Source organism: Symphalangus syndactylus, chromosome 8, assembly GCF_028878055.3.
Source record: "Symphalangus syndactylus isolate Jambi chromosome 8, NHGRI_mSymSyn1-v2.1_pri, whole genome shotgun sequence".
NCBI classification, from domain to species: Eukaryota; Metazoa; Chordata; class Mammalia; order Primates; family Hylobatidae; genus Symphalangus; species Symphalangus syndactylus.
The window spans coordinates 36,085,623-36,097,880 of record NC_072430.2 but is presented as its reverse complement, the minus strand read 5'-3'; the positions used below and the strand labels follow the sequence as shown (position 1 = coordinate 36,097,880).

Here is a 12,258-nt window from a genome sequence, read left to right as displayed (position 1 = left end):
CCCATGTGGAATAATAGATACTGGAGACCCAGAGGGTGGGAGGGAAGTTTGAGATGAGAGGTTTCTTAATGGGTACAATATGTATTATTCCCATGATGGTGACACAAAAAAACCCAGACTTCACCATTATGTAATATATCCATGTAAGAAAACTACACTTATACCCCTTAAATTTGTACACATTTTTTAAAGAAATACTTATTTAAGACAATCTATTAAAAATCTTGGCATCTGAGTTACAAGCTATTCCCATCCTGTCCCCTTCCAACTCAGTTGTCTGAATCTCCATTCTAGACAGGCATAGTCAAAAAGACACAGTTTCCTCTCACCCTTGCTTTCAGTATAGGGCTACAGATTCACACACAGAGGGGCAGGCCCCTAGCTTGGTATTGCAGAGGCTCTATTCCAGGAAGACAGAGCTAAAACACTGGGGCTCCCTTCCCCCAATCAGCCCCAACTTGTAGAGCAGAAGGTGTGGCAGGCCAAGAACAGGACACCCAATTACCCATACGCCAATTCGCTCAAACAGTGAATGTTCTACAACAGAAAAGGCAAGCTGAGATGATCAGGGGCTACCATGCCCAGCCAGCACCCTACTTGCAAAGTAGGGGTATCATTCTGGCAGGAAGCAAACTATAGTCTCTACCACAAGCTCCATTACAGTTGTGCAAGATTGGGCTGAGAGGGAGAGGCCTTATGAACAGAGAGTTCAAAAGCTCTACCTAAGGAGACTGACTTTAACTGGAATAAGGCATGAGGAAATTGATGGCTAAGGACGTTGTCAAAAACAATGGAGATCTGGAGAGTGATCAGCTAAGAGAATGGTAATTTTGTAAGACTGGTAGCAACAAGTAAAATAGTGGATCAGCTAGCAAAAAAATCAAACAAAGAGACGGCTAAAAGCCCTCTTGGGAGTCTGAGAATGCCCCAAAGATTGGCAAAACCCTAATCCTGCCAAGAGGTCCAACTTTAATTAAGTTAGACTATGGCACAATATATGTGCTACATTATTGTTTAAAAAAAAAAAAAGGAACAACTAGGTAGCAATCAGTGAATTAGCAGAGGCTAAAAATTGAGTGAGATATCAACAGAATTAGACCAACCAAAGCTTAATGAGATCAGGGAACTAGACAATCAAAGAGAACCCAGTTAAAGCTATAGTTATCCCAGACAGCAATAGAGACTACACACATGATGAAGAAGTGACATCAGTGGCTACATGCTGCAAGGAAAATAGGTTTCACTGAATTATTCCAGCCAATTCGCTGAACTACTAAAAAAAACCCAAGACAGAAAAACCCAAAAGGTAGAGAATGAATCAGTATTCAAAGTTAATACAAAAATTATCTAAAATGTCCAGTCTCAAAAAAAGTTACAAGACATGCAAGGAAATAGGAAAGTGTGACTTATACAAATGAAAAAGAGGATACAACAGAAAACAGCCTTTGAATGGGCCTACGTGCCAAACGTGGGAGACAAAGATTTCAAATCAGTTAGTATAAATATGTTCAAAAAACTAAAGAAAAACATTTTTTAAAAACGTAAGTAAGATAATATCTCATCTAATAGCAGTATCAGTAAAGAGATGGAAATTATTCTTGAAAAACAAAAATTCTGGAATTGAAAAGTATAATAACTATAATAAAAAGCTTACTTGAGGCCAGGCGCAGTGGCTCATGCCTGTAATCCCAGCACTTTGGGAGGCTGAGGCGGATGGATCACGAGGTCAGGAGATCAAGGCCATCCTGGCCAATATGGTGAAACCCCATGTGTACTAAAATACAAAAAATTAGCCGGGTGTGGTGGTACGTGCCTGTAGTCCCAGCTACTCGGGAGGCTGAGGCAGGGGAATCACTTGAACCTGGGAGGCGGAGGTTGCAGTGAGCGGAGATCACACCACTGCACTCCAGCCTGGTGACAGAGAAAAAAAAAAAAAAAAGAAAAAGAAAAACTCACTTGAAAGCCCCAAAAGTGAAATTTGAGTTGGCAGAAGGAAGAACCCACAAACTCAGAGATAATCAATAGATATGATACAATCTGATGAAGAGAGAGATAAAAGAATAAAGGTAAACACTGCCTCAGAGAAATGACTCAGACATGTAAAGGTAAGAACAGAAGAAAAAGGAGAGAAAGAAGAGAAAAATATTGAAATAAATAATAGCTAAAAACTTCTAAATTTGAAAAAAAAATTAGTCTACATATTCAAGAAGGTCAATGAACTTTAGGCAGTATAAATACAAAGAGAACCACACCCAAATGTATCATAATCAAAAGGTTAAAAAAGACAAAGATAACAAGAAAATCTTTAAAGCAGCAAAAGTGTCTCATTATGTTTGAGGAAATCCAGTAAGATTAATATCTGACTTCTTATGAGAAACAATGAAGACCAGGAGGCATTTGGTATGGCATATTCTGAGGACAAAAGAAAGGCAACTAAAGTCTTTTTTTTTTTTGTGAGACAGGGTGTGGCTCTGTCGCCCAGGCTAAGTGCAATGGTGTGATCACAGCCCACTGCGGCCTCATCCTCCTGGGCTCAAGTGATCCTCTCCCCTCAGCCTCCTGAGTAGCTGGGACTACAGGCATGTACCACTATGTCTGGCTAAATTTTGCTTTTATGTAGAGACAGGGTCTTACTATGTTTCCCAGGTTGGTCTTGAATTCCTGGACTCAAGCGATCCTCCCACCTCCACCTCCCAAAGTGCTAGGATTACAGGCACAAGCCACCATGCCCAGTCTACTAAATTCTTATATCTAGCAAAACTATCCTTTAAAAATAAAGCTGAAATAAAGACATGCCCAGATAAACAAAAACTCAGAGAATCTGTTGCTAGTAGATTAGCCTTACAAGGAATACTAAAAGAAGTTCTTCAGGCAAAAAGCAATTGCTACCCAATCATATTTCAACCCAGCCCTGTGACTCCAATCCCTGACCACAGATGGTTAGACTAGTGGATTAATAACTGAACCAAAGACAGCCATCTAGAGGTAGCTCAAGTTTTCAGTCTTTGCAATTAACAGTGTTAATGATGACACAGGTCATGTGTAGTAAAATGAAATTTGCTATCTCCCTGAAGCCCAGCAGGGAATCTTCCAAGATAGTTTCTTGCTTCCCTTAAATTAAACACCCATCTGAGTGTCTCCGTTACTTGCAACCTAAAAAGAACAAACAAATATACCTGAAGAATGTTATATAATAATAGAATAAACATGTGAAACTACAAAACCACTCTTTCAGATTTTCAACCAGAAAATATCAATTTCTATTTAAAGATATTTCAGCTACTTTGTCTTCTGAGTCTTTGCTTTTAAATACCTGATTCTGTCCTTGAAGGACAGGAGCTATCCTTTTGCAATAGGAATGGAAGAGCCCCAGGCCTGTTTCTTAAGATTTAGAGTTCCCACTGTCCTAATCCTAATTTCAAGTCTCACTATGATTATGCCTGTAGTTCAAGCTGCTTTAACAAAGCACCACAGACTGGGTGACTTATAAACAACAAAAATGTATTTCTCACAGTCCTGGAAGCTGGAAATCAAAGATCTGAATACTACCTTGCATGGTCAGATTCTGGTGAGGACCTTCTTTGAGTTGCAGACTGACAACTTTCTTTATATCCCCATATGGAGGAAAGGCAGCAAGCTAGCTCTCTGGCCTCTTCTTTTTTTTTTTTTCAGATGCAGTCTCGCTCTGTCGCCCAGGCTGGAGTGCAGTGGCATGATCTCGGCTCACTGCAAGCTCCGCCTCCTGGGTTCACACCATTCTCCTGCCTCAGCCTCCCGAGTAGCTGGGACTACAGGCACTTGCCACCACACCCGGCTAATTTTTTGTAATTTTAGTAGAGACGGGGTTTCACTGTGTTAGCCAGGATGGTTTCGATCTCCTGATGTCATGATCCGCCCACCTCGGCCTCCCACAGTGCTGGGATTACAGGTGTGAGCCATTGCGCCCGGCCTCTCTGGCCTCTTCTTATAAGGACACTAATTTCAGTCATGAAGACAGCCTCATGACCTTATTACCTCCCCAAGTCCCTATCTCTAAATGTCATTACTTTGGGGATTAGATTTGAAACTAAGAATTTTGGCAGTACACAATATTCAGTCTATAATACTGTCCATCCATGCTGAAAGGGCCTGGTTGTTGTAGGAAAACCAACACTTTAGTGCTGAGTGTGAGTTCAATGATTGTCACTTTATTGACAGCAAGGATTGTGTGGATTTGTGTACTCCTGGAACCTAGCACCAGACTCAATTCCTAACAGGCCTTTAATCAAAATGTATTCAGTAAAATACTGAATAATTGTTTTCATTGCCAAGTAGAAGATAGGAAAAAAAGAACATAAAACCTGAAACCAAACCACATATTAAATTATATAATCTAATCATACACATAGATGGAGACCTCATAAAATACTTGAGTAATAACTTTAAAAGTGTGTCTACTATTCTCTTAAACTCTACCTACATAACTATCCAGCTCTTAATTTCAATCATATTTTGGATGTAGGATTTGTAGTTGATTCTTTTTATAACTTCCTGACCTCTGTAACAATTAAATATATGATCTAATTTCATAATATATTAACAATCATTATTTTAAAGTTGTTTTTGATAACTCCAATATCTGAAGAGTCCATATGCCTATTGACATTTCTTGTTTTTTTCTCGCACCTTCTGGTAGAATGGATTTGTTTCCTGATATGCCAGTTAAGTTTGATTGAATGCTAGACACTGTATATGACAAATTATAGAAATCATACAAACCTCTGGATGATCATATCTTCCTCCATAAAACATTTACTTTTGTCTTGATGGGAAGTTAGGACAGGGGCAGACCCAAAGCTATGTTACAATGCTACAGTCTTTGTGAGTAGAGAAAGTGTATTTTGAGTTCATTTAGACTCCTAGGGGCTTAGTCCTCTGAGTATCCCAATTGTGAAATCTTTACCAGAGCTCTTCCTCTTCAGTGGGCCTATAAGCTCTGCTTATGAATCAGAAAACATTTCAGGAGAACAGTAGTGGCAAATGTCAGAATTGTCACTCTGAACTTGCCTCCCCAACAAAATACTTGAACCCTCCTGTCCTTGCTGCCTAGAGATAACTCTCTGAAACCTTCAAACATATTTTTAAAAATATGTCCTAGCCAGCTTTTCTAAATTGTACCAGTATAAGGTTTACTCTACAAAACACTAGTCCATCACTCACAAAAGCAGAAACTGTTTCTCTTCCTTTAATGAGACTTGCCACAAGTTTGCCAAATTTATTAATCTTCTCTAAGGAAGAGCAAACTATAATCTAACATTTTATCATTATAGGTTCCCCCAAAATAAGATATTCTATGAAACAAACACATTCTTCACCCAAGTAAAGCACTAGAAATTAAACACATTTAATGCATTTGAAAAAAATCTTCCTAATGTTGACCACTGTTTATATTAGTCATACGTTATGTATTAGGAACTAAAAGAATGTTTTCTCAGTGCATATGAATAAGTTAGCTTTACTTTTTACAAAGATAATTTGTACTATTTGAACGTTTTGAAGAGCATAATAGACCTGTTGAATTTTGTTACCGTTTAAGGCTGAGTACAATCTCATTTCCTTATGCCCTTAGAGAGAACTACCTGAAAGCAAACATCTAAAAAACAATTTAATTTGCTACTTAAAATGATATGCTATCAAGTTAAAATCACTCTAAAGATAAGGAAACTATAAAGACTACAGGAATAATGTATGAACAGTTAAAATTGGCTCATTATAAAGAATACTAACCCTCTTTCAATGGTATTTGAGGTAGACAAGCATTGAATAACTGTTAATTACTTAGATACTCAAGGAATGTTACCTCATTTGTTTAGTGCCACCCATTTTTTCCATAGCAAGTCCTCAAATAATTATTCCCAAAACTGTATTTTATCTTTCAAATTGCTTTAAATTTTCAATAGATCCAAAGATAATAAAAAGTTATCAATACTTCATATTTTCTGAGGAACTGAAGTTATATGTCACACACATACACACATACACACACACACACACACACACACGCACACAAAGCTAAGAATCACAAGGCCCCATTTAATTTTTTTTTTTTTAAGAGATGAAGCTTGCTCTTCCACCCAGACTGGAGTGAAGTGGTGTGAACATGGCTCACTGCAGCCTCGGCCTCCCAGACTCCGGTGATTCGCCTGTCTCAGCCCCCTGTATTACTCCATTCTCACACTGCAGATAAAGACATAACCGAGACTGGGCAATTTACAAAAGAAAGAGGTTTAAAGGACTTACAGTTCCACATGGCTGGGGAAGCCTCACAATCATGGTGGAAGGTGAAAGGCACGTCTGACATGGTGGCAGACAAGAGAAAGGAGCTTGTGCAGGGAAACTCTGCTTTACAAAACCATCAGATCTCTTGAAACTTATTCATAATCATGAGACCAGCACAGGAAAGAACTGCCCCCATGATTCAAATACCTTCCACCAGGTCCCTTCCACAACACATGGGGATCCAAGATGAGATCTGGGTGGGGACAAAGCCAAACCATATCATTCCACCCCTGGCGCCTCCAAATCTCATGTCCTCACATTTCAAAACCAATCATGCCTTCCAAAAAGTCCCCCAAAGTCTTAACTCAAAAGTCCATACTCCAAAGTCTCATCTGAGACAAGGCAAGTCTCTTCCGCCCATGAGCTTGTAAAAGCAAAAGCAAGTTAGTTACTTCCTAGATACAATGGGAGTACAGGCATTGAGTAAATACAGCCATTCCAAATGAAAGAAATTGGCCAAAACAAAGGGGCTATTGGCCCATGCAAGTCCAAAATCCAACAGGGAAGTCAAATCTTAACACTTCAAAATGGGAGCAGTGTGAAGAAGAGGTGAGAACGAACCCCTGACCAACCAAAGCCCATGTGCCACTGCATCCCACGTCCAGTGCCAACATGCTGCCGCCACCATGCCCAAGAGAAAGGCTGAAGGGGATGCTAAAGGAGATAATGCCAAGGTGAAGGACGAATCACACAGAAGATCCACGAGGTCGTCCGCTAAACCTGCTCCTCCAAAGCCAGAACCCAAGCCTAAAAAGGCCCCTGCAAAGAAGGGAGAGAAAGTACCCAAAGGGAAAAAGGGAAAAGCTGATGCTGGCGAGGAGGGGAATAGCCCTGTAGAAAATGGAGATGCCAAAACATACCAGGCACATAAAACTGAAGGTGCTGGAGATGCCAAGTGAAGTGTGTGCATTTTTGATAACTGTGTACTTCTGGTGACTGCACAGTTTGAAATACTATTTTTTATCAAGTTTTATAAAACTGCATAATTTTACTTTTTTTTAAGCTATGTTGTTAGCACACAGAACACTTCATTGTTGTTTTTGGGGGAAGGGGCATATGTCACTAACAGAGTGTCTCCAAAGCTGGACTGATGTGGGGAAAACACTTTTCCCTTCTAGTTTTGAGAGACTTCCTCTTGGCTCCCAGGAGGAGGGATTCCCTGACTTTGACACACATGGTCACCTTGGCACAAAAGCCTTGTGCTACGGAAAAAAAATTCATTTCTATGTCCTCTTCTCCCTTTCCATCTTTCAGCAAAGACTTAACTCCCTTAAACCCAGACCACTACTGGGACCTGACCCCTAGTCATTGGTTACCAGCGTATCAGGCAATCTGGACTTTCCAGTGATGCCACTGAGATGGCACCTGTCAAAAGAGCAGTGGTTCCATTTTGAGACTGCAGATCTTCAGATAAATTCTGCCACTTTCATTTCACTTCCTGAAAGTCAGGGTCGGCTTGTGAAAAGTTGTTAAACAACATGCTAAATCTGAAATGTCAACCCTCACTCTAAACTTTCCCTGTTCAGAGCATCAGATGAAGACTTCATTGGGTTTTATAGTGGCTTTCTGATTTTTGGCAGTCCACTGAAGAAGGGCGTTTGAAAGTTGTCGTATACTGTTAACGATTGTCTGCCCATGTCCTGCCTGAAATACCATGATTGTTTATGGAAAGTATCTTTAATAAAGCTGGATACAGTTCGGCTTGGGAAAAAAAAAATCCAAAATGATCTCCTTTGATTCCATGTCTCACATCCAGGTCACGCTGATGCAAAAGGCGGGCTCCCATGGCCTTGCGCAGCTTCCACCCCTGTGGATTTGTAGGCTAGAGCTCCCCTCATGGCTGCTTTCATGGACTGGCATTGAGTGTCTGAGGCTTTACCAGGTACACAGTGCAAGCTGTTCATGGATCTACCATGCTGGGGTCTGGAGGACAGTGGCCCTCTTCTCATAGCTCCACTAGGCAGTGCCCCAGTAGGGACAATGTGCAGGGGTTCCGACCCCACATTTCCTTTCCACATTGCCCTAGCAGAGGTTCTCCATGATGGCCCTGCCTCTGCAGCAAGCTTCTGCCTAGGCATTCAGGCATTTGCATACATCCTCTGAAATCTAGGTGGAGGTTCCCAAACCTCAATTCTTGACATCTGTGCACCCGTACACTCAACACCACATGGATGCTGCCAAGGCTTGGGGCTTGCACCCTCTGAAGCCACAGCCTGAGCTCTACATTGGCCCCTTTCAGCCACAGCTGGAGAAGCTGGGATGCAGGGCACCAAGTCCCTAGGCCGCACACCACATGGGGTCCCTGGGCCCGGCCCATGAAACCACTTTTTCCTCCTAGGCCACTGGGCTTGTGATGGGAGGGGCTACTGCAAAAGTCTCTGATATGCCCTGGAGACATTTTCCCCATTGTTTTGGGGGTTAACATTTGGCTCCTCATTACTTATGCAAATTTCTGCAGCCAGCTTGAATTTCTCCTCAGAAAATGGGATTTTCTTTCCTATTGCATTGTCAGGCTGCAAATTCTCCAAACTTTTATGCTCTACTTCCCTTATAAAACTGAATGCCTTTAACAGCACCCAAGTCACCTCTTGAATGCTTTGCTGCTTAAAAATTTCTTCTGACAGATATCCTAAAACATCTCTCTCAAGTTCAAAGTTCCATAAATCTCAAGTGGAGGAGCAATATGCCACCTGTCTCTTTGCTAAAACTTAACAAGAGTCACCTTTGCTCCAGTTTCCAACAAGTTGCTCATTTCCATCTGGGACCACCTCACCCTGGACTTTATTGTCCATAACGCTATCAGCATTTTGGGCAAAGCCATTCAACAAGTCTATAGAAAGTTCCAAACTTTCCCACATTTTCCTGTATTCTTTTGAGTCTTCCAAACTGTTCCAACCCCTGCCTGTTACCCAGTTCCAAAGTCGCTTCAACATTTTTGTGTATCTATAGCAGCTCTCCACTCCTGGTACCAATTTGCTGTATTATTCTGTTTTCATGTTGCTGATAAAGACACACCTGAGACTGGGCAATTTACAAAAGAAAGAGTTTTAATGGACTTACAGGTCCCTGTGGCTGGGGGGGCTGGCTTCAGAGTCATCGTGGAAGGTGAAAGGCATGTCTTACATGGTAGCAGACAAGAGAAGAGAGCTTGTGCAGGGAAACTGCTTTATAAAACCATCAGATCTCGTGAGACTTATTCACTGTCATAAGAACAGTACAGGAAAGACCTGCCCCCATGATTCAATTACCTCCCACCGGGTCCCTCCCACAACAGTGGGGATTCAAGATGAGATTTGGGTGGGAACACAGCCAAACCATATCACCCCCCAAGTAATTGGTATTAGAGGCACATGCTACCATGCCTAGCTATTTTTTGTACTTTTTTGTAGATATGGGGTTTCACTATGCTGCCCAGGCTGGTCTTGAACTTCTAAGCTCAGGCAATCCTCCAGCCTTAGCTTCCCAAAGTGCTGGGATTACAGGCATGAGCCATCATTCCCAGCCCAATTTAATTTATATGTAAAAAACATAAGGCAGAAATTATTATGGTTTCAGAAAACAAAGAAACTTGAAAATAGATATTTTATTTCTAAACTGTTTTACTGACCACACTCAAATGACAAACTAATGTATTAGTAATAAATACAAAGTATTAGTAATTAGTAATAAATACAAACTAATTAGTAATTAGTAATAAATACAAGCTAATGTATTAGTAATACATTCAAAAAAAAATCAAAATATTCAGTCCACTTCTGCTTTCTGCAACTCAAAGAGTTAAAGAAAACAGAAAAACTACCTTTTCTCATAACTCCCAAAATTCATTTTTTCATACAGATGAAAGATCTGAGAATTAAACCAAGTCTTCTAATAGGTATAAAGGCTTATTTAGTTATAGGGTTTTTACTTGCAGAACATCTCAGCCGGGCATGGTGGCTCACACCTGTAATCCCAGCACTTTGGAAGGTCAAGACGGGCGGATCACGAGGTCAGGAGTTCGAGACCAGCCTGGCCAACATGGTGAAACCACATCTCTACTAAAAATACAAAAATTAGCCAGGCCTGGTGGCACACACCTGTAATCCCAGCTACTCAGGAGGCTGAAGCAGGAGAATCGCTTGAACCCAGGAGGCGGAGGTTGCAGTGAGCCGAGATCACACCACTGCACTCCAGCCTGGGTGACAGAGTGAGATTCTGTCTCAAAAAAAAAAAAAAAAAAAAAAAAAGCAGCTCTGCCAATAGTCATCTTTGTGAAAAATACAGAAGTATAGAGCATTTAGTAATCAGCCCACAAATCAGAGTAAATTTGGTTAATAATAGAAGCAGACCTCCTTTCCACTAGATACAATAACTTCTTAATAGCTTCTGTCTACAAAGTTGTGGCCAATGTTTGTTTTCTTTATAATCTAATCTAGGTATTAAAAATTACTTGCTATTCAGGTAATAGCATATTTTACAATATGCACTTAGATAAGGAAGAAATTAAGATTTTAAAAATGAAGTAGAACATGAAATTACAACCAGCATAATTAAGGTCTCTAAGACCTTTGGTCTCCAAAAAGGGTTTAATCTCATTATTAAAAGTAATATTAAAGCGAGCATACAGTAAAATGGTCAGCTTTATGAAAGACATGCATGAATCAAGAGTTTATGGTAAAAGAAACAACCTTCCTTCTATTTGTAGTGTACTAATCATAAAAATAAGCTATTATTGATTATACTTTCTTTTTTCTACCATCCTCTTTTTTAAAAGAAATGAAATCTGCCATTATAGTCCCAAGTTTCTGCTAATGAATTATCATGTCAGTCGTCACTCAATTATCACTTTCAACATTTAATCTAAATTATGTTCAGTACCTTGTTTTTTTCTTTCTTTGAAGTTCTTCCTTGAATTTAAAAGTCAAATTTTTTTTCAAGAAGAGTAAGTTGACGGAAGATGGAGGCAAAGATTAAATCAGGGGAAATAACTGATCAAGGATGCTTGGAATTCTTATGAATACCAATAGGCTATCAAGGTTAATGAGGTTCAACTTGAGTTTAGAAGAAGGGAAAAGTGTACTTAGTATTTTCTATGCATATACAGATTTAAGATCTTAGGTACAATTTAAAAGGTAAATTATGCAAACTCAAATGTAGCTTCCTTCCATTGTTTTTTCAAGAGCCATTTTTACTGTTTTTCTCTAATGTAAAACAACTGCTTGAAATATATATTCTGGATCAACAAAAACTAATGCAATTAGTAAGATATAGCAAAGGTCCCCTTAAATACTGACAAATCTTCCAGAAATGGATGTGCTTTTAAGAAATGACTAGATAGCAAATATTAGCTTAAAAAAAATAAATTTTTTACAACCTATTACTTCATTCAACAAATACTAATTAAGCACCTAGTATAGGTAAGACTGTGTGGGAACACATAGGGACACAGAGATAAAACTTGGCACTTAACCCATTTATAATCTCAACAGGAATAGAAGCTTTAAATTCATAAGTGGCTCCCAGAATGCCACAACTCTGAATTATAACATCAGTGCATACTAGTAAGTGGCCCAGGGCAAAATCTGTGCACAGCAACATATCAAAAGAAAAATTAAACATAAGACTGAGCATCAGAGCGAAAGCATTGAAGACTGCTGGAATGAGAAGAGATGTCAGTTCAACACACCCCAGGAATCAAGACATAGAATCTAGCTGAAGTATACAGTATCTCTGGTTGTAAGGACTCGGTAAAAAGGGAGGTGGGAGGTTGAGAAGTTCTACTATAATTATGAAAAACAACCCTTAAGACATCATTATTCTCTGATTCTGTGTTCATTAAGCAATTTTTTGGTTACTAATTCTAAAGCCAGAAAATGAGGAGATTGGTGCCCTGCATAAGAGAATAATGTTTTCGTTCTGTATAGGGCTCCCACAGGGTAAATCAGTGAAGTGGTAATCTTT

General features: G+C 39.8%; 2 protein-coding genes across 8 annotated transcripts in view; one reads left to right on the top strand and one right to left on the bottom strand.

The window, feature by feature from the left end:
* Window positions 1–12,258, bottom strand: part of CEP128 (centrosomal protein 128) — a 636,715-nt gene that overhangs the window by 319,781 nt on the left and 304,676 nt on the right. The gene's annotated exons all lie outside the window — the stretch shown is intronic.
* Window positions 6,938–7,312, top strand: LOC129487597 (non-histone chromosomal protein HMG-17-like). The gene has a single exon (XM_055288575.2). It carries the CDS (start codon window positions 6,945–6,947, stop codon window positions 7,215–7,217), a length of 273 nt encoding a protein of 90 aa, XP_055144550.1. The 5' UTR covers window positions 6,938–6,944; the 3' UTR covers window positions 7,218–7,312.